Source organism: Phytophthora sojae, assembly GCF_000149755.1.
Source record: "Phytophthora sojae unplaced genomic scaffold PHYSOscaffold_1, whole genome shotgun sequence".
Taxonomy (NCBI): domain Eukaryota; phylum Oomycota; class Peronosporomycetes; order Peronosporales; family Peronosporaceae; genus Phytophthora; species Phytophthora sojae.
Genome location: NW_009258115.1, coordinates 7,279,193 through 7,303,489, shown reverse-complemented (window position 1 = coordinate 7,303,489; position 24,297 = coordinate 7,279,193). Strand labels below are relative to the sequence as shown.

The 24,297-nt window shown below is 51.8% G+C and overlaps 6 protein-coding genes, 10 non-coding genes and 1 pseudogene across 17 annotated transcripts; 4 read left to right on the top strand and 13 right to left on the bottom strand.

Annotated features, from left to right (window-relative positions):
- PHYSODRAFT_469098 (hypothetical protein) lies at positions 1–549 on the top strand (the record flags this gene model as incomplete). The annotated part of the gene is made up of 1 exon (XM_009517747.1): positions 1–549. A coding segment is annotated over one exon (549 nt), but the record flags the coding sequence as incomplete, so codon positions are not given.
- A 350-nt stretch (positions 550–899) lies between these two features.
- PHYSODRAFT_t131 lies at positions 900–972 on the bottom strand. Its single transcript has one exon. It is a non-coding gene; the product is annotated as a tRNA-Ile (tRNA).
- A 484-nt stretch (positions 973–1,456) lies between these two features.
- PHYSODRAFT_t130 lies at positions 1,457–1,529 on the bottom strand. The gene has a single exon. It is a non-coding gene; the product is annotated as a tRNA-Ile (tRNA).
- Positions 1,530–2,013: 484 nt separating this feature from the next.
- Positions 2,014–2,086, bottom strand: PHYSODRAFT_t129. The gene has a single exon. It is a non-coding gene; the product is annotated as a tRNA-Ile (tRNA).
- A 484-nt stretch (positions 2,087–2,570) lies between these two features.
- On the bottom strand, positions 2,571–2,643 carry PHYSODRAFT_t128. The gene has a single exon. It is a non-coding gene; the product is annotated as a tRNA-Ile (tRNA).
- A 461-nt stretch (positions 2,644–3,104) lies between these two features.
- PHYSODRAFT_t127 lies at positions 3,105–3,177 on the bottom strand. Its single transcript has one exon. It is a non-coding gene; the product is annotated as a tRNA-Ile (tRNA).
- Positions 3,178–3,661: 484 nt separating this feature from the next.
- On the bottom strand, positions 3,662–3,734 carry PHYSODRAFT_t126. The gene has a single exon. It is a non-coding gene; the product is annotated as a tRNA-Ile (tRNA).
- A 484-nt stretch (positions 3,735–4,218) lies between these two features.
- PHYSODRAFT_t125 lies at positions 4,219–4,291 on the bottom strand. The gene has a single exon. It is a non-coding gene; the product is annotated as a tRNA-Ile (tRNA).
- Positions 4,292–4,775: 484 nt separating this feature from the next.
- On the bottom strand, positions 4,776–4,848 carry PHYSODRAFT_t124. Its single transcript has one exon. It is a non-coding gene; the product is annotated as a tRNA-Ile (tRNA).
- A 484-nt stretch (positions 4,849–5,332) lies between these two features.
- PHYSODRAFT_t123 lies at positions 5,333–5,405 on the bottom strand. Its single transcript has one exon. It is a non-coding gene; the product is annotated as a tRNA-Ile (tRNA).
- Positions 5,406–5,889: 484 nt separating this feature from the next.
- Positions 5,890–5,962, bottom strand: PHYSODRAFT_t122. Its single transcript has one exon. It is a non-coding gene; the product is annotated as a tRNA-Ile (tRNA).
- Positions 5,963–8,783: 2,821 nt separating this feature from the next.
- Positions 8,784–9,245, top strand: PHYSODRAFT_474571 (hypothetical protein; the record flags this gene model as incomplete). The annotated part of the gene is made up of 1 exon (XM_009517746.1): positions 8,784–9,245. A coding segment is annotated over one exon (462 nt), but the record flags the coding sequence as incomplete, so codon positions are not given.
- Positions 9,246–12,345: 3,100 nt separating this feature from the next.
- PHYSODRAFT_473787 (hypothetical protein) lies at positions 12,346–13,365 on the bottom strand (the record flags this gene model as incomplete). The annotated part of the gene is made up of 2 exons (XM_009517745.1): positions 12,346–12,564; positions 12,619–13,365. 2 exons carry the CDS (start codon positions 13,363–13,365, stop codon positions 12,346–12,348), a joined length of 966 nt encoding a protein of 321 aa, XP_009516040.1.
- Positions 13,366–14,951: 1,586 nt separating this feature from the next.
- PHYSODRAFT_t121 lies at positions 14,952–15,021 on the bottom strand (annotated as a pseudogene). Its single transcript has one exon. The product of its transcript is annotated as a tRNA-OTHER (tRNA).
- Positions 15,022–19,724: 4,703 nt separating this feature from the next.
- On the top strand, positions 19,725–19,982 carry PHYSODRAFT_402987 (hypothetical protein; the record flags this gene model as incomplete). Its single annotated transcript, XM_009517744.1, has 1 exon — positions 19,725–19,982. A coding segment is annotated over one exon (258 nt), but the record flags the coding sequence as incomplete, so codon positions are not given.
- Positions 19,983–21,293: 1,311 nt separating this feature from the next.
- On the bottom strand, positions 21,294–21,716 carry PHYSODRAFT_476699 (hypothetical protein; the record flags this gene model as incomplete). The annotated part of the gene is made up of 1 exon (XM_009517743.1): positions 21,294–21,716. The coding sequence occupies one exon, from the start codon at positions 21,714–21,716 to the stop codon at positions 21,294–21,296; it is 423 nt and encodes a 140-aa protein (XP_009516038.1).
- A 2,023-nt stretch (positions 21,717–23,739) lies between these two features.
- On the top strand, positions 23,740–24,075 carry PHYSODRAFT_468995 (hypothetical protein; the record flags this gene model as incomplete). The annotated part of the gene is made up of 1 exon (XM_009517742.1): positions 23,740–24,075. A coding segment is annotated over one exon (336 nt), but the record flags the coding sequence as incomplete, so codon positions are not given.
- Positions 24,076–24,297: the final 222 nt, after the last annotated feature.

The window sequence follows — 24,297 nt, the reverse complement described above, 5'->3', positions numbered from 1 at the left end:
TTTCCCGTTGTGTGGCGCAAGCTTCGGATGGATCTTCAGCTGGCCATGCGGACTGGATTGACGTACTCGGAAGCCACGACTCTGTTGAACAGTGACGAAATGGCCCATCACCTGTTCCATCCTTACGATCTGTCCTGCATGCTGGCTCAGATGATGTACGGGAACCAACTGGACAAGGCTTATTGGACAACCTACGTGCCAGAACGATACTTCCTCCGCGCGGAGAGCATACTGGATCGCTACGCACAGGATGGCCTCGAACCGGATCGGTGGCCCGACCAGATGGACCCCACACAAGATGACAGTGAGCTGCTCTTGGGCGAGAACGAAGAGGACGTTGACAACGAGGATCGTGATGGCAACTGGGAACCCAGCGAGGAGGCTCAAGCCAAGATCGACCGGATGGAAGCTCGTGAGGCAGCAGCACAACAGGATGACACGGAGGTACCGGACGCCAACGCTGCACCGGATCTCGTTTTGCCTTCGACTCGTCGTCCCAAGCGCAGGCTGGCCTGGTTTCCATCAGTTGCTGTTGACTGTAGCGGCTGATGTTGAACTGGAAGTCGCCGCGCCACTGGTGTGGGCCATAATTCAATTCGCGCGTCCCGCAGCGCAGACCGTTTTCGCTCGGGAAGACGTACGGGGTATACATGTCTGACAATGGCAGATCCCAGCGGTCAAAACAGGCGGCAGTAAGGCGGGCCCAGAGCCCCAATATGCCAGTCGCATGGTCAGCATCGGCGGTCCAACTCGACCCTTGCCACGGCGTAGTCAAACGGCTTGGGAGGTCGCGGATGTGCGTCAGCGGTGGCCAGTGGTATCGGCAGCACTCGAGGAGCGTCGGAACGCGCAAAAGACGCGTGGCAGCGTTGCTAGGGACGCAGCAGAAAAGAGCAAAATGGTCATACAGGGGCTCGAACCCTGGACCGCAGCGTTATTAGCACTGTGCTCTACCGACTGAGCTATACGACCGGCAAAATCAAACCACACCCACCAAATCCAAAATAGACCCGCACACGCTCTCCCACACACGCTACGATATACCCCGTCCCACTGCGCGCGTACGCATCCTCACGCGCCGCTCGACAGCCCTCTCGTCGCCTCACGACACACTTCCCACTGCTTGGCCACGTAGCGACCTCCACGCCTCTCTCCTCCACCTGGCTCCTATCCCACTACTCACGACGCACCGGGGCGCAGATGGCCACGGCCCGGCATCCAGCTAGTCGCACGGGTCGCCATCGCAGTCTGGAAAAAGATCGGTAGCCCCAATATGCCAGTCGCATGGTCAGCATCGGCGGTCCAACTCGACCCTTGCCACGGCGTAGTCAAACGGCTTGGGAGGTCGCGGATGTGCGTCAGCGGTGGCCAGTGGTATCGGCAGCACTCGAGGAGCGTCGGAACGCGCAAAAGACGCGTGGCAGCGTTGCTAGGGACGCAGCAGAAAAGAGCAAAATGGTCATACAGGGGCTCGAACCCTGGACCGCAGCGTTATTAGCACTGTGCTCTACCGACTGAGCTATACGACCGGCAAAATCAAACCACACCCACCAAATCCAAAATAGACCCGCACACGCTCTCCCACACACGCTACGATATACCCCGTCCCACCGCGCGCGTACGCATCCTCACGCGCCGCTCGACAGCCCTCTCGTCGCCTCACGACACACTTCCCACTGCTTGTCCACGTAGCGACCTCCACGCCTCTCTCCTCCACCTGGCTCCTATCCCACTACTCACGACGCACCGGGGCGCAGATGGCCACGGCCCGGCATCCAGCTAGTCGCACGGGTCGCCATCGCAGTCTGGAAAAAGATCGGTAGCCCCAATATGCCAGTCGCATGGTCAGCATCGGCGGTCCAACTCGACCCTTGCCACGGCGTAGTCAAACGGCTTGGGAGGTCGCGGATGTGCGTCAGCGGTGGCCAGTGGTATCGGCAGCACTCGAGGAGCGTCGGGACGCGCAAAAGACGCGTGGCAGCGTTGCTAGGGACGCAGCAGAAAAGAGCAAAATGGTCATACAGGGGCTCGAACCCTGGACCGCAGCGTTATTAGCACTGTGCTCTACCGACTGAGCTATACGACCGGCAAAATCAAACCACACCCACCAAATCCAAAATAGACCCGCACACGCTCTCCCACACACGCTACGATATACCCCGTCCCACCGCGCGCGTACGCATCCTCACGCGCCGCTCGACAGCCCTCTCGTCGCCTCACGACACACTTCCCACTGCTTGGCCACGTAGCGACCTCCACGCCTCTCTCCTCCACCTGGCTCCTATCCCACTACTCACGACGCACCGGGGCGCAGATGGCCACGGCCCGGCATCCAGCTAGTCGCACGGGTCGCCATCGCAGTCTGGAAAAAGATCGGTAGCCCCAATATGCCAGTCGCATGGTCAGCATCGGCGGTCCAACTCGACCCTTGCCACGGCGTAGTCAAACGGCTTGGGAGGTCGCGGATGTGCGTCAGCGGTGGCCAGTGGTATCGGCAGCACTCGAGGAGCGTCGGAACGCGCAAAAGACGCGTGGCAGCGTTGCTAGGGACGCAGCAGAAAAGAGCAAAATGGTCATACAGGGGCTCGAACCCTGGACCGCAGCGTTATTAGCACTGTGCTCTACCGACTGAGCTATACGACCGGCAAAATCAAACCACACCCCACGCTCTCCCACACACGCTACGATATACCCCGTCCCACCGCGCGCGTACGCATCCTCACGCGCCGCTCGACAGCCCTCTCGTCGCCTCACGACACACTTCCCACTGCTTGTCCACGTAGCGACCTCCACGCCTCTCTCCTCCACCTGGCTCCTATCCCACTACTCACGACGCACCGGGGCGCAGATGGCCACGGCCCGGCATCCAGCTAGTCGCACGGGTCGCCATCGCAGTCTGGAAAAAGATCGGTAGCCCCAATATGCCAGTCGCATGGTCAGCATCGGCGGTCCAACTCGACCCTTGCCACGGCGTAGTCAAACGGCTTGGGAGGTCGCGGATGTGCGTCAGCGGTGGCCAGTGGTATCGGCAGCACTCGAGGAGCGTCGGAACGCGCAAAAGACGCGTGGCAGCGTTGCTAGGGACGCAGCAGAAAAGAGCAAAATGGTCATACAGGGGCTCGAACCCTGGACCGCAGCGTTATTAGCACTGTGCTCTACCGACTGAGCTATACGACCGGCAAAATCAAACCACACCCACCAAATCCAAAATAGACCCGCACACGCTCTCCCACACACGCTACGATATACCCCGTCCCACCGCGCGCGTACGCATCCTCACGCGCCGCTCGACAGCCCTCTCGTCGCCTCACGACACACTTCCCACTGCTTGTCCACGTAGCGACCTCCACGCCTCTCTCCTCCACCTGGCTCCTATCCCACTCCTCACGACGCACCGGGGCGCGGAAGGCCACGGCCCGGCATCCAGCTAGTCGCACGGGTCGCCATCGCAGTCTGGAAAAAGATCGGTAGCCCCAATATGCCAGTCGCATGGTCAGCATCGGCGGTCCAACTCGACCCTTGCCACGGCGTAGTCAAACGGCTTGGGAGGTCGCGGATGTGCGTCAGCGGTGGCCAGTGGTATCGGCAGCACTCGAGGAGCGTCGGAACGCGCAAAAGACGCGTGGCAGCGTTGCTAGGGACGCAGCAGAAAAGAGCAAAATGGTCATACAGGGGCTCGAACCCTGGACCGCAGCGTTATTAGCACTGTGCTCTACCGACTGAGCTATACGACCGGCAAAATCAAACCACACCCACCAAATCCAAAATAGACCCGCACACGCTCTCCCACACACGCTACGATATACCCCGTCCCACCGCGCGCGTACGCATCCTCACGCGCCGCTCGACAGCCCTCTCGTCGCCTCACGACACACTTCCCACTGCTTGTCCACGTAGCGACCTCCACGCCTCTCTCCTCCACCTGGCTCCTATCCCACTCCTCACGACGCACCGGGGCGCGGAAGGCCACGGCCCGGCATCCAGCTAGTCGCACGGGTCGCCATCGCAGTCTGGAAAAAGATCGGTAGCCCCAATATGCCAGTCGCATGGTCAGCATCGGCGGTCCAACTCGACCCTTGCCACGGCGTAGTCAAACGGCTTGGGAGGTCGCGGATGTGCGTCAGCGGTGGCCAGTGGTATCGGCAGCACTCGAGGAGCGTCGGAACGCGCAAAAGACGCGTGGCAGCGTTGCTAGGGACGCAGCAGAAAAGAGCAAAATGGTCATACAGGGGCTCGAACCCTGGACCGCAGCGTTATTAGCACTGTGCTCTACCGACTGAGCTATACGACCGGCAAAATCAAACCACACCCACCAAATCCAAAATAGACCCGCACACGCTCTCCCACACACGCTACGATATACCCCGTCCCACCGCGCGCGTACGCATCCTCACGCGCCGCTCGACAGCCCTCTCGTCGCCTCACGACACACTTCCCACTGCTTGTCCACGTAGCGACCTCCACGCCTCTCTCCTCCACCTGGCTCCTATCCCACTCCTCACGGCGCACCGGGGCGCGGAAGGCCACAGCCCGGCATCCAGCTAGTCGCACGGGTCGCCATCGCAGTCTGGAAAAAGATCGGTAGCCCCAATATGCCAGTCGCATGGTCAGCATCGGCGGTCCAACTCGACCCTTGCCACGGCGTAGTCAAACGGCTTGGGAGGTCGCGGATGTGCGTCAGCGGTGGCCAGTGGTATCGGCAGCACTCGAGGAGCGTCGGAACGCGCAAAAGACGCGTGGCAGCGTTGCTAGGGACGCAGCAGAAAAGAGCAAAATGGTCATACAGGGGCTCAAACCCTGGACCGCAGCGTTATTAGCACTGTGCTCTACCGACTGAGCTATACGACCGGCAAAATCAAACAACACCCACCAAATCCAAAATAGACCCGCACACGCTCTCCCACACACGCTACGATATACCCCGTCCCACCGCGCGCGTACGCATCCTCACGCGCCGCTCGACAGCCCTCTCGTCGCCTCACGACACACTTCCCACTGCTTGTCCACGTAGCGACCTCCACGCCTCTCTCCTCCACCTGGCTCCTATCCCACTCCTCACGGCGCACCGGGGCGCGGAAGGCCACGGCCCGGCATCCAGCTAGTCGCACGGGTCGCCATCGCAGTCTGGAAAAAGATCGGTAGCCCCAATATGCCAGTCGCATGGTCAGCATCGGCGGTCCAACTCGACCCTTGCCACGGCGTAGTCAAACGGCTTGGGAGGTCGCGGATGTGCGTCAGCGGTGGCCAGTGGTATCGGCAGCACTCGAGGAGCGTCGGAACGCGCAAAAGACGCGTGGCAGCGTTGCTAGAGACGCAGCAGAAAAGAGCAAAATGGTCATACAGGGGCTCGAACCCTGGACCGCAGCGTTATTAGCACTGTGCTCTACCGACTGAGCTATACGACCGGCAAAATCAAACAACACCCACCAAATCCAAAATAGACCCGCACACGCTCTCCCACACACGCTACGATATACCCCGTCCCACCGCGCGCGTACGCATCCTCACGCGCCGCTCGACAGCCCTCTCGTCGCCTCACGACACACTTCCCACTGCTTGTCCACGTAGCGACCTCCACGCCTCTCTCCTCCACCTGGCTCCTATCCCACTCCTCACGGCGCACCGGGGCGCGGAAGGCCACGGCCCGGCATCCAGCTAGTCGCACGGGTCGCCATCGCAGTCTGGAAAAAGATCGGTAGCCCCAATATGCCAGTCGCATGGTCAGCATCGGCGGTCCAACTCGACCCTTGCCACGGCGTAGTCAAACGGCTTGGGAGGTCGCGGATGTGCGTCAGCGGTGGCCAGTGGTATCGGCAGCACTCGAGGAGCGTCGGAACGCGCAAAAGACGCGTGGCAGCGTTGCTAGGGACGCAGCAGAAAAGAGCAAAATGGTCATACAGGGGCTCGAACCCTGGACCGCAGCGTTATTAGCACTGTGCTCTACCGACTGAGCTATACGACCGGCAAAATCAAACAACACCCACCAAATCCAAAATAGACCCGCACACGCTCTCCCACACACGCTACGATATACCCCGTCCCACCGCGCGCGTACGCATCCTCACGCGCCGCTCGACAGCCCTCTCGTCGCCTCACGACACAGACTCGCACTCTTACTATACACTGACCGTAGGTTGCTAGCAAACTGCCGGAAGAGTGAGCACAAAAATTAACGTGAGAAGGACAGCAATGATGCATCGACGGCGGCGAGCACTAACTATTCATGTGTATATGTTAATGCTTTCAATACAGTACAGCCAGATGAACTCTCGACAATTGATAAATGCATTACGCTTGAGTATGTTGTGCAGCGCTAACGCCGCTTGCACGTTGCTCTTTTCATAGCCAACGTTTAAGCATTAATGTTGATAACGGCCTGACATCTGTAATCTAGGATTTGCTCTAGCACCGCAGTAGCAGTGGAGCAATTGATTGCTACCACCTGGGCACCATGCAAGATGAGCACGATGCGCCGGGGTATTTTAGCCAATCACAGCCTCTAGGCACCAGGTCGGCCGCTGTCGGTACCGTCATGATATGGATGAATATACAGCGGCTCCAGAAAGTCACCGCCCAGGCAACTTCAACATCGATTTTGGGCAATAGCTAGACAACCACTAATCGGATCGCAGTGCTGCGGGTACGAGTAGAACCGCCAGCGAACCCCAAGCCGAAAACATTAGCCAATAACATCGGTTCGCGGGAAGTGTTCCGCCAATCACCGTTTATTCAAAACAAGGTGCAAATATAGTGAGCGCCCAGTGGCTGGCCTCGTGCCAATTATATAAAATTTTGTATGGAGGGTCACAATGTTGCACGAATGTTGCTCGATCGAACCCATGCATTTTGGCGGCAACGCAGCGATCGTTGCCGCGCTAGTTGCTCTCATTCTCCTATTCACCTCACTTCGAACAAGTCAAGCTCAACTATGGACCAAGGACGTCGCCAGCACTCGCACGAGATCCGTTGTCTCTGCGTTAGCAAGTGGAAGAAGGGCTACAGCTACTCTAGAATCGCGAGGGAGCTGGAGATGGCCCGCTCGACAGTGCGCGATATTATCGCACACTTCAAGTTGAATGACCACTGTGTCGTAGCTCCGCGCCAAGGCCGCCCCCGGCTCACTACTGCCCGCGATGACCGCCGCATTCTCCGAGACACTGAGACCAACCGGTTCTCAAGCGCGGCGGTCCTGGCTGCTGCAGTTTCCAAGGACACTGGCCGCGTGGTGTCGCCGCAGGTGGTGCGCAACCGCCTCAACTCAGCCGGCCTCAACGGCCGCTCTGCTAGGAAGAGACCTTACCTCTCCAATAAGCACCGCAAGCAGCACCTCGCCTATGCAAAGAGGCTGGCTCATCTGGAGAAGGACGACTGGGCGAATGTCATCTTTACAGACGAGGCATCGGTGGAGCTGCACGGTACCAGCGGTCGTGTCTCGGTGTAGCGCCGGACACATGAAGCCTTCCATGAGAAGTGCGTCGTGCCGACCTTCAAGTCCAGCCGCAAGTCGTCGATGGTGTGGTCCTCCATCTCGGCAGACGGCGTCGGCACGATGCACTTCTGCGAGAAGTCCGTGGACGGCGCCTACTACCGACACCTGCTTCAACAGGAGATCCCGATCACCAGCTCCTTGGTCTACCCCAGCCTACCAACTTCGTCCAGGACAACGCTCCAGCGCATCGCGCTAAGGCCACGACGAAGTTCGTGAAGTCCTTAGGGCTCCATGACCTTCGTCACCCCGCCCAGAGCCCCGATCTCAACCCAATTGAGAACGTGTGGGCGATCATGAAGCGGGAGCTGAATCGCCAGCCAGCAACCTCTATTGAGGACCTCAAGGTAAAGCTCCTTGAGATATGGACGAGTATCGACGACGATGTCATTCGCAAGTGCGTGCTTTCCATGCCGGCTCGCCTGGACGCTGTCATCGCCAGCAAGGGGGCTCACACGAAGTACTGATTTGTGACTTGATTTTTGTATGGGAACGAGGTGGGCGGTGATTTTTTATTACCGTGTTTTGTAATTTTTGCCAGATTTTTCCTGATAAAATACAGCAACGTTACGTTTTTCCTATTCATTGACCTGCAGTTGTAGTTTATCCTTATGCGGTTCCGCTCGTGTTTCTCCGGCAGGAAAATATGATCTAGTTCGTGAGCAGTTGCCAAATATATTAGCTTTATACTATGTGGGCGGTGACTTTCTGGAGCCGCTGTACACGTCTTTCCGACAGATAGAACCAGAGGATGGCTATCGAGTCACAAAAAAAGAAGTATTATCCGATCGTACCGCAGGAATATCGAGTTTCGGCGAATAGGATTTGTTAGGTTAGGGCTCTGGTTCCGACACATTCCAACAAATATTTGTCGGAATCTGCACAAAAATATGAATATACCACTACGAATACTTAGTATATGACGCATTTAATGCATATTTTCCATATTCCATATAGCTACGCATATCCCTAATTTAGGACACAGGATGGTAGGAAGCCAGAACCAAGACCACACAGATCAAACGACGAGGACAAGCACCAGCGAGACGATGAGTCTATCTGCTTTTGTCCCTACGAACACTCAGAAAGCCCGCAGCACCGCCATTACCGCTTTCAAGCGCATGCTGGAGGAGGAGAATGTTAGCCTAGAGTTTGTCGAGGCTAGCATTTCCTTGGACGCCTTCGGCAAGCGTTTGGCGGTGGCGATGGATCATTTGGGCTTCTACCTCGCTACGAACTAAGGTAAGAAAGGCAAGCTTGCTCGAAATACTACGCAGTGGTAGTATACCCTTTTCGCTTACAACGAGAAAAGGGTAGTTTAATTAGTAAGACCCCTCCTTGCACTAAGGAGGACTTACAAGCTTTGGTCCGCTATGTCTACAGTACAGTGCGCGTGCACGACGACTACCCAGACGCCGCGTTGGCGCGTCTGATGTGGCACCGCTTCGCTCGGTCTTTGAACCTAGGGTATGTCCAAAAGCAACACGTGTCGGTATCGGCGGACGGCACCTTCTATCTTCGACTGCTACGGGTCAAGACTTGGGAAGAGCAAGGTCTTACCCTAATTCCCGACAAGAACGACGTTCTCACGTGCCCCTTGCACGATTTGACCGTGGCGCTAGCGATGCAGGATGCACCAAGCGCACTCTTTCCGGCGTGGCGGGGCTCAACACGCAAACGGCAACGATCGTCTTGCTCCCAGTGGATTTTCGATCGCGGCGCTTGGGATATGACGAAGACCAACAAGGCATTTGTCTAAATTACCAACACGGCGCGCGAGAACAGGAAGATCTCGGGTTTTGACTGGTTGGGCGGTAGACGAGAAGCCAACAATTTTTGACGTGGAGGCGCTCGACCATTCAAGTCAAGAGCGCCTCAGCCGCTTGCAGGCCTTGCTGTTTCATTCCTGTACAGGACTCAAAGAGCAACGTCTAAATATAAGCATCAAGGTCCTCGGCGTTCATACAGCTTACCTCGTCCGCTACTACCCTCAGCGGAAGGAACTCGCGCCATCGGCCCCGATCGCCACGCTTGAAGAGTGCTTGGCGGTGGCGGACATTCCGATCGCTGATGTACTGGCATGATCTCTTACGCTCGGCAATGAAGCCGCTCTATCTGCTCAAGATCAAGCACAAGATCCCAACCAACACAAGTGCGCACAAATGGATCACCTTTTAACTATAATTCATGAGCTTATTGCCACGAATAAGCTCTTGGCGGCACGCCTAACCATCATCGAGGCTGCACAGGCGAATCCTAATGTGAAGCAAAAGCGCACTGAAGAAGAGCAGGTGAAGGAATCGCCAGACCAAGAGCCCAAGCCAAAGCGAAGAAAGAAACAAGCTACGCACCTGTCTGTGACTTGGTTCGAGTGGTATACACGTGTGTCTCACGTTGGGACTCGGCCGAACGCCAGAAAAATCGGAGTCCTACCACGTCGTCGCATTCTTGAAGCTGTTCCTCGACACGGGCTTTGTCCACAGGCAAGTGACTACAAGGATCAGGTGCTTCAAGTCGGTTGCCGCGCTGAAGATTCGGTATTCTCGTTTCTGAAGACGAGTGTGAAATTCAACGCGAAATGTTCTGGGAGCGTGCTACGCGCGTTGCGTCCGCTGCACAAGTCTGGCGCTTTAAACGAACGCATCGAGGCTCACAAACGTCTCTTCGCTACAGGCCGAATCCAAGACTCTGCTCCTGCAGACACGCAGGACATATTAGCGTCGGCTCACCAGGCTTGACCGCGATAGTGTCGAGAATACCCGATGGACCACACTGGCGAGAATACCCTAAACCGTACACAGTCGAGAATACCCCCAATGGCCCACAGTCGAAATTACCCGAAATTACCCACAGTCAACAAACACAAGTTATTTTCGTCCCAGGCCGACCCGTCCGCAAAACAGGCAGCGCCACCAGGCATGGCCCCTCCGACGCTCCAATACGAGGCTGGTATTGTTTGAGAGCATCAAGGAGAAAGTGGCAAACGGCCAGGTGGTGTGTAGAGACGATGTTGTCGCGGATGCTACAGTGACAATACCTGGCTTTGCGAAACGCAAATCCGAGGCTCAGCGTTCGTGGACCACCCGGTTTATAGGCCGGCACAAGCTAAGCACTTTCATCTCACGACTCCTCAAGAACACCAGCACGACGGCCGCGAATGTGAACGAGCCCTCCAACAAGAAACTCAAGCGCCAGGTGTCAACTTTGACCGCAAAAAACACCCTCCAGCCAAGTCGACATTGCCCGAAAACACCTACCCAACCAAGTCGACTTTGGCCGAAAAACCCGAGTCGCCTGAGGTGATATCACTGCTGAATGATGATAGTGAGAATGCAGGCGTCCCATTTGGTTTTGGAGATGTGTGGGATATATCGCAGCCCGACATTGTGTCAAACACAGTCGCCATGCTTTGTTGTGAGCAAACCAAGCATGCGTTTGCTGGTGACACCGGAAGATGTCCGCACAATTAAAGACCGAGATTGGCTCAATGATGTGCTTCTATACTATTACACTCGAGTGCACCCCCGCAACACGGCCGATCGTTTGTCATGGATACAAACGTTTTTGGACACATCTACAGCGAATTTGCTCTAGTGGGGCGAAACGTTGGACTTGTGCACGAGCGCTGTTGAGATATTACCGCAACATTTCCGTATGAGAAGTACGATCACGTGATTCTACCTATATGCATGGGCAATCACTGGACTTTTGCCATTGTGTAAAACCCTGTAGGCACTACGCAGAATCTGAGGAGGGAGTAATTTGTTTTGGGTCAAATGCTGCACAGGTCCAATCCTGCACAACTCGGTTGTAACTCGGTTTTTGGGTCAAATTAGGATCAAATTGAACATGGATTTGACCTAATCCAAAGCATCATTTTTGTGATGTGATAAAACTGTAAAAATAATATTATACTCAATATTATACTCACAACAAAATATTATTTATGAGGAGTGAATATATAAATATACATGTTTTGCGCAAAAATCACTAGATGCCCGTAGGGCGTGCGCCTAGACAGGCAGGTGTTTGTCAGGTGGCGTGGGTTCAAATCCCACACCTGTAGAGGAGCTCGATGCTTGAGGTAAGTGTTGTGTGGAAATCCTCCTTCAGATCTGAGACATAACCAAGGATTTGGGTCGTCCGTCACACTCTCACTTAGTGGGAGTGAGTCTCCTATAGATCAGGCTGACTGGATTCTCTCGAGAAATAACCCACCGTGAGAATTTGGTCATTGAGTCGTTTGACGGACGGTAAAAGGGATCATTCCCTGGCCACAAACGTTCTCGGTTGGCAAGAGCGACCTACTTTATAAACATTTAGAAAAACTCACTGTATACTAAAACCAAGTCATTTTTAAATCGGTCCGGCATGAATTGAATTCTTAACTACAATTCTATTACGAATAAAAAGGAATATGTGCTTGTACAAACATCTAATTTGTTAGATAATGCAAAGAATATATATTCGGAGTAAAGCTTCTCAAGTTGCAACAGAAGAGAATTGAATGTTCTTGTTGTAGTGAAACTACTATTGTAAAGAGTGCTAAGGTTGACTTAAAACGTTGACTTACAAATCTAGAACAGAATTTATTGTTTATTTTTGCTTGGAGGGTTTGTTTAGCGTATTCAAATGCTATGTAATATTATGTAGCATGTAGTTTCAGCGCAAGTCTTTCAATACTCGGCAGATCTCGACCTCACCGTTTCGTTGTCGCTGTCGGAGTCGTCCGAATCTATACAGAGTCTACTTCCAGATCTGAATCCGAGTCGACGTACAAATCTGGGTCAGACTCGAAACCGGGAGCGGGCCGAGCTGCAGCATGCGCAGGTGCGCTCGCACGGCGGTTTGAAATGTCGTTAATTAGTCGGACATTTTCGCGGCTCTGCTCTTTGATGACCGCAATAAACTTGACGACATCGGGGTGAGGCGTCGTTGAGGGTACGATTGTACCGTTCGAGGGGGTTGTTGGTCCTATTGATGATGTCCTCATTGAGACCGTTGACGTTCCACCATTCGGGAAGAAACTTCTTCATCCAGGTTGTCTTGAAATACTTCCAAAACTTCTTCCAGTCAGCCTTCGATTACGCGATGCCTTGGTCGGCACAGTCACGCTTGATCATGCGTCAAACATTTGGGATTCCCCGGAAAACGATGTCGCACCGACGAATCACCGTAAGCCGATCGATGCACTCCTCTCGCATAGCTAGATCCACCTCAGATTCTGAAATCTTCAAGTTGAGCATCTTGCGGCGCAGTGCTTGCTTGAAGTGAAAAATGCAGCCCACAATTCTAGATTCTGGAAACTGATTTTGTACCGCCTTGACCATCGCAAACTCGAAGTCACAAACCACATGCGCCGGGTCCAGCTTCTTTTTAGAAGCGACGTGGATGTAGTGGAACAAATGCTCGGAAATCTGACCTGTCTTTCCAGACGTGAGTGCGTACCAAACTGGATGGTACAGCTCCGAAATGGGGTCGAACATCATCACGATCACCAGCTGATAAAAGCGAGTCGGTACTGATCGGTACGTCGCATCGATGAATATGGGGCACCTGCGCTGCTTCATGCGGTCCATGAGCGGATGCGCCCAACCAATGACACGATGCAGGACTTCGTCTTCGTAGTGAGTGAAGTGGAAAAACTTGAGACCCGGGCTGTCCTTGACATCGCACAGTGGTTCTGTCTCGAGGCACTCAAAAATGTCCCGCCCAAAATTCCTCCGCGTGCGATACAGCCGACCTAAAATCTGCTTTTTGGAAGCACATTGTACGACAACATTGTCGTCGCTGTAAAACCGGTCCCGGATAATTCGCCACACCTCCGTCGGGGCAAGCGTCACGTCATGGATCCCGCTTTCGTCTGTGGCAATAAGCATTTGCTGCTTCCAATTGGCGAATGTTGTGGGCAGTCCATTCGGGACCAGGACCATTTCTGGGACGCACTCCTGTTTATGGGTCCCTTGAACTACAGCACCCAGTCTTGACACGTAGAGCTTGGCTTGGCACTCAGTGCGTCGATACGCGCTGCACCGATAATGCTTCGTCTCAGTCCCGTGATAGTGGCTGTACGGACACCCTCGATACGTCACCGACTTCGTGCCGGCGATAGCTTCAACACCATCCGGGAGGGCGCCTTGATCACAACTCGATGACCATCATTCTCTTGGGAGGCTGAGGTCGATGAAGGACTGAGAAGGAGCTCGGTTTCGCCAGAGGATACGTCGCTCATGTCGGACCCCTCATACAGACTGGTGTAGGAGTGAATCGAGGACGGCCCATACAGGCTGGAGTCGGAATGACTCAAACGAGGGCGACTTTCATCCGACGAGAAGTCCATGCTGCTGGGGCTGAACCGAAGGGAGGGGGGGGGGGGAGGGGGTGCGGTCGGCTGTTGAAGCGCTGGTAAAAGTCGAAGTGACCGAAGCGAAGAGGAAACTTGCTATTATGTAACTCACAATAGATGTTTGAAATGATGTCGCACGAAACCTAGTGCACCGTTTTATTTTTACTTCACTTAAGATTGCACCCTTATACAAGCGACCATATTTTCCTCAGAATTTATATATATATATATATGAGACTTTGGCAGCAAAATGCCACTGTCCCATGCTTTATTTTACTTCAATATAGACTTATTGTGTGGGCGGCCAAATTTATCCTTAGACTCTTATCTTTAAATATATATGCGAAGCAGCACTAGCGACTTTAAACTGAAGTAACTCACGTGATTGGTCAAAATCACAGACTAACTATAGAACCTCTCGGGTATGATATTTTTTGCGCAGCCGTTGACCTAAAAAGAGAGTTGCGCAGGACTTGACCTGCGCAGAATTTGACCCAAAAAGAGGGCTTTCCTGAGGGGATGCCTGCATGTGGACTCCAAAGAAATCTCCAGCATCCAAGCGGTAAAAAAATCGTGGGTGGATATTTCGACACGGAGCTGTGCACTAAATATCCTGACAACGCTGCACCAGCATTCGTCGTGAGAGGAGTCCGAACAAGCCGAATCACGCCGACTGCAGAGTATTTGTGCTATACTTCATCAAGCGAACGGTCGAGGCATTTCAAACAGGAATACGCCTTTCTTAAGCGATATCAAGAAGATATGCACAAGTCCGAGGTTCGCGCGCTCCAACGCGAAAATGATGTTGAAGGAGATGACACAAACTCACGCGTAGGCTAACTGGGATACGGGTCTCGGTTAAATCAATGCATGTATCATACGTATACATACAAGCGTCTCTAGTGTCCCAAACCATACAAAGATTCAGCAGGAGCTAGAGCACGACGCAGCCGAACGCAGTACCGATTGATACGTAGCAGGCGCTACTCCTGGCACAACCACAGCACGACACATACGCTGGCACAACACCTAGGAGCACAACGCAGACCCACGGATTGAGACGCAGCAGCTAGATTCTTGGTACAGCACGACACGGCCGCAAAAGCCCGTCTTGATCAATAACACCGACCCGAATTGAACGGGCATCTCAGGGTGGGGGCACTGCGCTCTATCATTGAGCTACGGTGTTGGGATGTTGATCGGGAGGATGGGGGGGGGGTGGGGGGCAGTCATCTTGTTTTGGGTGTGGGTGGGTGCGCAGAGGGGGCAGGAGACTTGATCAACTCTAATAAAAAAGAGACTTCACGCTCCGAGCCGCGTGTCGGCGACGTACAATGCCTAGCAGCCACCAATTTCGAACAGGAGGCGAGTGGCGATTGACTATTGAGAGAACCAATCAACGCTCATTGTTAAATAAATGTTCAGTATTGGCTAATAAATTGGCCAATGAGATGCCTCAAAGGGGGGGGGGGGGGGGCTGGTGTCGGCCTGCTTCTAATTGTGCCCCCCCCCTACCCTGGGGCCGGCCTCATTAATAAATTTCCAGGCTCCGGTGCACATTGCTCCGGGGGCCATACTGCATGTATATACAAAAACCGATTGTTTTGGCCTCCAGGCCTCCAGAAGCGATTTCCTTGCGGCCAAGGGCCTATCATGAAAACTGACTGGAAGCGCCAAAAATGCCACCTAGATCTAATCTACCGTATATATTGTGTTATTTCCGATGATGCACTATTTCCGATTTTGCCCTGGCTTTGGCCTTAATCCTGTCTATCGGAAAATGCAGGGATGTCAGAACACCCACAGTATGGTTGTATATCATTGGTCAAACTTTAATGTCGGAGTTTAGAATAACCTTCATAAAAAAGTTGTTCGTTCCGATAGGATGGTAAACATAGTAAAATGAAGTTTACACGTATCGCTTAGCTTCGTGACTCTGGCAAAAATCAAGTGGTAAGTTGCAAATGATGATTCGTACCATCCAGCCATGAAGGTTGAGTGCTAAGTGTCAGCAAAAAGTTAACAAGCGAGTCGGTATCCGCTGTCATAGCACTGTCTCGTAGTAGGGTGCTCCTGCTTGACATGTTGCATCAGATTAAAGTAAAATTCTCAAGGGTTTGCTTTCAAACTGTACCGCAACGGCAACGGAAATACTCGATAGCCAGCTCGCCGTTCTCATTACGGCACCGGTGGAAGTAACACACCCAGATTTGTGAGTAGTGCAGGTTGGGCGAGGATGAATAGTGCCAACCATGATGTGGTTGGATATTTCGGTCGTGAGCAGTGAGAATTGAAAAGGGAGAGCTGTAGATTGAGCGGAGACTGAACAACGCGCTTATAAACAACCGAAGACAAGTGGATGACTGGCTGCCAGCACACTAATATAAAAACGGTTGTAAGAAATCAGGAATCTCACAAATTACCACAAAAATATCACGACAACGGTCTGGACCCGTCAAAACGCGTATTAATTGTTGTTTTTGGAAATTATTGTTATCCGATTTTGGAGACCCTGATCAAGTACTTAGCCCTTTTGCGAGCATCCTTGATAAACTTTAATATACAAGTTAGTGATATTTTCAACTAAAAGAGCGCTCCAGGCGTCCTTTTACAAAGTTACGGAGCCTTTTCCGCGTGTCTCATGGGACATGTCATCTGCGGTGGTTTGCAGGATACGTAGTTTGGATGCGTATGACTTAGAATTGTACAATTATTACATGATGTGTACCAATTTTGATTTGTTTTAAACTATGGTTGACTGGGGCGCGCTTCGCGTGCGGGTCTCTAAGCGGACCGAACAATTTTGTGTTTTTTGCTACTAAAACGGTTAGGACGCGCCGCGCCTCAGCGCCAGTCTGCACTTGTTACTGTTATTAACATTATCACCAATATTTTTGTGAGTACTATACATGAAACGATTCATATTACTACAAGAAACTTAAATTTTCATACGATTATAATTGATGCTGACCAGGGGTATGTATAAAAAATTTCAATATGAAAATTGTCAATTAATATGACGAAAATATGTGTTATTGGCAAGCGCCATATTGAAATTTGTATTATTGGCTCGTACGATTTCAGGGTATTCAAAAACACAGTCAAGGCGCATGGAATTGAAATATTTAATCAGTATAATAATTAGCTTTGGTTATCGTCATATTTAAATCATTATTACTGTCAAACAATTTTACCAATTCAATATAATACTGAATTGGAGGGGCCCTGATGTTGACAACATCATGTTGCAATTGGTATTTATTGCAACTGCCACTGTCGCCACCACTGCCATGCTACAGCTACTGCGGCTGCTACTGTCACTGCTACTGCCACTGCTTCAGCCACTGTCACTGCTACTGCCACTGCTTCAGCCACTGTCACTGACACTGGCACTATCGCTGCTGCTCCTACTCCTACCTCATCACTACTTATATTGCTATACTACTCATATTCCACTATTGTTAAAGATATTGCATTTGTTATGCTACCTGTGGCGCGCGTTACTGCTGGTCACAGGCACTATCTGCTTACCACTACTGCAACTACAGCTGGAGCAGCTGTACTACAGCTACTACAACTACTATTTCACTACTGTTAATGATGTCATAGTAATGTTGTCATTGATATTACTTGTTCGTATCTGCTGCTATCGCTACTGCGACTGTTTATTATCTGCTGCCACTACCTCTACCGTTGTTATTTACGCTACAACTACGATCTCAGCATTGATAATGGCACTGTAATGATATTGCTCCTGCTTTCTTTTTCCAAAGACTGCCAAAATCTACTCCATACTGCTTGACTTGCTGCATAATATCACGGGCATTTCATGGCTTGCTCAAACTAAATTTATAAGTAGATGCCATCTGAATATCGCCGTCCACCGTGGTGAAAACGACACGATCCAAACATTATCGATGATCTTATCGTCCTCTAGACCCTTATAAATCACTCTCCTCTTTTCCAAATAATGTGTGTGACTTGTATTGCTGCGTAAGTAATATCAATATGACGTATTGTGTCTTTCACGTATTTTGGCGGGTGAGCTGTTAATTCAGGCGGAATTAGAGTCATAAAAGGGTGATCAACGCTTATTTAGTGCTAATGATGCCTAAGATTGTGAGCGCTTCCCCTAACATCCGCGATCAGCTAATCGACGGAGATATGAACAGAATGGCATGTATTGGCGGATAGGAAACCGCCAATCGCTCTGTTTCCGCCTATTAATAACGAAGGCTGGATTAGCTTATTCCGCCTTGAGTCGGCCTCATCCTAATTCGGCCACGGAGTGACGACCCGGAATTAACATGGGAATTAGCTAACTCGGGGCATAATTAAGGTCGATAACGGATTAGAGTTATACCAGAATTATCACGGCAGAATAAGTGAAAGGCACAATAATTTTTATTCGGTATATTGCTATTGGAATTGTTCGCCTGCGTCACGATCACTGCCAGCTACCACTGCAACTGCCCTACTGTCAATGCCACCGCTACTGCAACCGCTATTAGTTACTGACTTTGAAACTGATATTGTTATCGCTATTTCTGTTACTATCTTTTATTTGCTCACCCCACGATCAGGAAGAAAACTGTCAAGGTCTACAGTACTCCATGGTGCGTGAGTTGTTGCAACCCAGTATAATGTCATCCAACGAGACTTCTTCGCGAGCCGCACCTAGTAAAATACCTATATTTTTACGAACTACATCTGCAGTTTACACGTTACTGCAGTTATAAAGTACGCGGCGCAAATTGGCGCTAATTTCGCTGCGCCATGCGTTCATATTGCTTTACTTAGGTTCTTGCTGCAGCAAACATCACGCCCATCTAATCGAGCACTCTAAAGTGCACCACCATGGACTTGTCCGTCTATATCAATGTAGATACTGGTACTCAATATGATGCGACGTCCAGAAAACACTACGCATACTACTGTCCAGACACTGCATTCACTACTGTCGCGCCATGCGCACTCCGTTTTGGATTCCGCAGCCTGCATGAGCCCCAACGTCGCACAGTACCACAGTATGCATCGTAATGGCGGGTGTGCCAAATCCAAAACCACGTCAAAAGCATCGATCCGGACGCTGCGCTGCTTTATACCGGTAATACCATGAGATTTTGGATACTCTAGTTCATATTAAAATGTACCGAATGGATTAAACTGATGGTCTGACAAGAAATGACGCTGGCTCTAAGCTATCCGCTTAGAGAATTACTAGCCTGAACATGTGGAAAAGGGCACAGAAAGCCCTATACGAGGGGTTATACTCTACCGTGTTTTGGAAAATCTCCTAAAAGGCTATTTCTGTAGCCTTTTTACCGCGAAAGGGTTAACAGATCTAAGTTTTTTAACAGGCATTAGAAATCTAATGCCTGTTAAAAAACTTAGATCTGTTACTCCGTGTACCTTTTACTTTGACATCCCAGACCTTATATTGTCTTTATGCATAGTCGGTGTAGTTTATATTGACCGTATCTGATGTTTATTATGAATACGCTAATACCGTATCGTCGTAGTCCTAGGCGTCGCTTACTTCTAAGGGTCACTTGTAACCCACCCAATCAAATCGATAGAATTTTATCATATGGGCATGTTACTTACGAGCTGGACCGTATTTAGTTTTAGGCTCACCAATGATAAAAGAATGGCCCGACCGCATTTCCTAGAACCGCGCAGAGCAAGCAGACCAATGGTACGGCCTCGCGTAAATGGCAATGGAAAGAAGCGAAACACGTACCAGCGAACCGCAGTGGAATACCCCCACAAGCAGGAGTTATAAGCTTTACAGAAGCCGGCCACGATCTGGACACAACCATTGCACACTTCTATGGCAAAGTGGAGGGCAGCGAGCTTCGTGCTAGAAAGAAACATATTAACAAGTGGTTGAAACAGGCTCCAACAATCCGAGCTGCTTGTGAGTCGGGTCGCGGCCGTCACCGCAATCTTCGTAACCTCGGCGATGCAACAGTGCTCCCCAAGGAAGTCGAAGAAGACCTTGTGCTTTGGCTCAACACGCTGCGGAAGGACGGAGCGCCTGTTTCGAGGCTCATGCTACAGCTACAGGCAAAAGAGGTAGCCGCTGAGAATGGGCTGCACGAGAAATTCGCAGCATCTCCTACATGGGTAAAGCTGTTCCTAAGGCGCCGAGCGTCACGGAACGGATTCACAATGTGGAAGCGTGAAATAAAGCCACTGTAAAAGGGCAACCAGTGTCAAATCTACGGAAACAAATGCGCGTGGTGGAACGCTGAATTGTCAATGAAATTCTTGGAATACCCCTTTGCTGAGCGCCCCAATCCTGACGAGAACATCCTATTACTGTGGGATGACTTCAGTGGTCATTGGACCACTGAGGTCAAGGAGTACGCGGCGTCGATAAACGTGATGACATCGGAGTAGGCGATGATATTGACAGCGATAGCGAAAGCGAGTAAGACAGTAAATCGGGATGCATTTTTTATTAGTAAAATCATGATTTTCTTGCATATGGCGGTGCTGAAGTTTGTACCTCGTGCTATTGAAGTGACCCCTAGGACTACTACGGTAGTTATGACGCCAATATTCCAGTAAAAACTGGTGAATGGATAAAAATTAAGTTGGTACATTTAAATATCGAACAAACAATTGCTACATAAATGCTTAAATCGATGGCACTGTGCTTGTTATTCACGCAAGTTAACTTAAAGCCTAAAATACATGGTCATCTCAGCTGTGGCATCCGACTCGAATGCTTCCTTCAGCATTTGCGCACATTTTTTTTGCCGAGCTGGCGCTAGTATTTATCGCATAACGCCCCTTGTCGTTGTTGGCCGTTTTTTTTTTTGCGATAGCTTCCTTGTTGGGGTTGCACTCGCTTTAGCCCTCGTTGTTTGACAGGATTCGCTTGGAGTCACATCGTTTGAAACAGAAGCGGAAGCGGTAAAAAATACGCCACTCGCTCCACAGTCGCCACTCACTCCATTGTAGCGTCCTTCGCCACGTTATTGACCAGTCGGGCGTCACGTGTCGTTGTACGTGGGTCGGCATGCGGCAGGTCGTCACAAAAGCTGAGTAAATCGCCCTCATTCGTCTCAACGACGTAAGCGTTAGAGCGAATGGCGCATCCGTTGAACGCCTATGGGATAGGGATGAGTTTGGTCCATCCGTGAAGGCGAGCAGCACCAACGTCTGTACCCATTCATGGGCTTCCGTCACTGACACTGTTTCTGTCGATGCGAAGTTGCGGTGTAGATGCTGGGGAGGACAGAGAGACGACAGTTCGACGACCTCCCACTTTGTCGCCACTATCCAGGTTTGGTGGGGTCTCGCGGCGAAGTCGATCATGCGAAGCGAAACACAGGGGCGTTTGCCTTGATGTTTTCAGTCTGGCTGAGAGGCGCGTGACGGCGATGAGAGCTCCCAGTTTCGCGAAACCACTTGGTCTCTGGTATCCCATCCACTGCACGTAGCGCAGTGCTAACCTAGTGTTATGTGAGGTATAGCCGTCGTCCCAAATCCCGCTGATAATGGTTCACGACCGTGGCCGTCGTGGGGTTCATGCTGGTGGTGCTTTCGGTAGATGGTGGCTTGAGTGGGAGGGGCTGTTTGCACAGTGAGATCCATCATGGCTACCCTTCCGGAAGGAGGATCTTCTGGACGCAGGTTTCTCGGCCGCATTTTTCTTAGTCGTAGATGACGTGGCTGCATCAACAGGTACGACAGCTTCTTGCACGCTGTAGCAATGGGGAATGCTTCTTTTTCGATAACACTCCAATTTGCTCGTGTGTCCGTAAACGTCCCACTCAAGTAAGTCAACAGTCGATGTGACTGCTCTCCGACTTCTTTACTTTTACCCCTCCACTTGCATGACCAACACGGGCCAGTCTTTGTCCGAAGCATCGGTGACCAAGACCATTTAACTTTGTAGACTTGGATTGTGGCGTAGCGGGATCAGCAAAATCTGCGAGATTGCCAATCCAACTTACCAACTGCGCCCAAACACCGACTTACGGAGGGGGTCCCCCGATGATCCGAGATCTGTGTGCTGAACTGGTCACCTTGTGTACCCGTCGGTAGGGCTGAATCTGCTCCTTTGGTGTCTGCTGAAGCGTCTTGAAGACAGAACAGTCTGGGCGAGACGCGGGGATGTGGGTGGAGCAAAAAAAAAATCTTCACTCTGCTCGCAGTAGTTACTCCCAATCCAGTGGTAGTCGACTTGGATCGGGCGGTCTGGATCTGGATCCGGCCGTGGAGTTGCCTTTCGGTTGTTGTTGTTCCTTTCCTATGCCTTCACAGGTTTTCCTTTGCCGTACTTGCCGCTTCCTATAGCGGGTTCCGTAGATGTTGAGAGTTGAGGACGCACCCGGTCAAGTAATAAATCCGGGTGGATCTGGGATATGCACTTGCAAGTAGGTCACTAGAAAGGTTGCAGAACTGGCCAATGTATTATCCCGTCTTAACCAACGATAGATCCACTACCAGAAACGTGCTAAGCCGTGGGGCCAATGTACTTCCCGTTTCCAGGCGAAGGCGAAGGCACTTGCGATGTATAAGGCAAATTCAACAATGATTTAAGCTAAAGTCCAATCCCATCCCAAAGTCCTATCTTCCTATGGATCCCATCATCCCATCTGTACCAACTGACTCAATAGGGCTTGATTACCTTCCTTGCGTGTCGCTTGATTGCCTCCGTCGAGCCATAGCCTTAGATCCACCGCTCACTTCCATCTGAGTCCGAATCAGAATCAGATCTGGATTGGATCGGGGGCCCGATCCAACTCCGTCAGTCTCACGGATGTGTGACATGGTCCGGATCCATCATCCAGCCAATCACTTCCTCTCTCCACTTTCCTGGATCCTGCTTCTCCACAGGATGATGTAATGTAGCTGACGTAGCTAGCAACTCAAGCACCTGGCAAAAAGCCTGGCGCAATTCCGGCGTGAAAGTAATTGAGTCTGCAGACGCAGCTTAGTTCGACCACGGCTTGCGCCATAATACGTCATCTAACCTCGTCTGCAGCGGTTGAACAGCTTCCGCATAGCCCACAATGCTCTCACTGAACCAGTTCGCAGCACAAAGGGACGAACTGTTGCAGGTCTCCTGCAATACTGGGATCCGGCATCTCCCTGAGCGCCCGATCCGCTCGGGGTCGTACCTCACGCCGTCTCTGTCTATCAGCTTGCCACACCACTTCATGCTTGACTGGTAAAGGCTCGACTTCTTAACGTAAAGCTCCAGACCAAACTCGTTCATGAGAGATAAAAACTTCTGCAGCTTCTCCAAGTATTATCTACACTGCTCACATATAGCAGCAATGCATCCACCCACACCATCGACTGCTTAACAACAACTCCTCAAAACACTTCTCCATTGTGGGCTGGAAATGAATTGCCGCGTCACTACAGCTTTGTGCCACGCGGGTAGGATTATACACCTTGCTGTCTGTTATGTATGACAGAAATTCCTGGCACTCCTTAGCCAGAGGAAGCTGCCAAACCCCTTGAGAAAATCGAACAACCCAAAGTGCTTCATTCCTCGAACATGTCCAGTCACCACACGTAGAATAGGCATGGCCCCTGCAGCAGATCTGTTTCGCCATTCATAGCTTGATAATCCCTTGTCTGTCTGTACTCCTCTGATCCTGGCTTCCGCACTGGCAGTGCTGCTCTAGCCGACCTACTCTGCAAGTTTCCTATACCCAGTCCATTCGTTCGAGCTCTGCATTGAACTCACGCAGGAACTCTCGCAAATGCTGCGGATACTGCCTTGGCTTGGACTTCTGGGGGGGGGGGGGGTCGAGGAGGAAGAAGTGACGGATGAGTTGCTACTGGCCAAGATCGACGCCATCATATCTACCGTGAAGACAACACCGTGCCTGACGTTGCTGCTGATTTCAATGCTGTCGTGCGCATGGACTAATAAGAGACTGATGTTCGAGAGAGGGTGGTGCAGTTCTTTCGATCGAGCAGACAGGTGACTGAAGAGCCTGGCTGGTCCGAGTTTTTGTTGATCAAGGAGGAACGTAAGCTCAAAGGCAAGTCGTTGATTGCTTTTATCGAGCCCCAAGCATATCGTGAAGGCATTGTAGCCACCCTAGCATATCAAGCTGTAAGGGCTCTTTTCAAGATCATTGTGGAGAAGGCTTGGAGCACGAGAGAGAGTTTCGGCGTCTCAAGAGAAGCGGGGCATGATCCGAAGTGGAGGACAATGAGAGCTCCTGGGTGGCGACGACTAGACCAAAAAGGAGAGCTGGTTTAAGATATAATCGGGCAAGGCTGCTACTACGTTTCCTCCAAGCCAAAAAAATGCTGAGAGGCCGGCGAAGTCGCCCCACGCCGACAAACAGGGTGCGACCTCTAATAAGCCGGATGGTGGCTGTCTTAAATGCAAAGGCAATCACTGACTAGTGTGCTGCCCAGTGGCTACGCACGACGAAAAGACGACCCTGCTGAGGCAGCCGCCCGAGCGCCGGGACTGCGC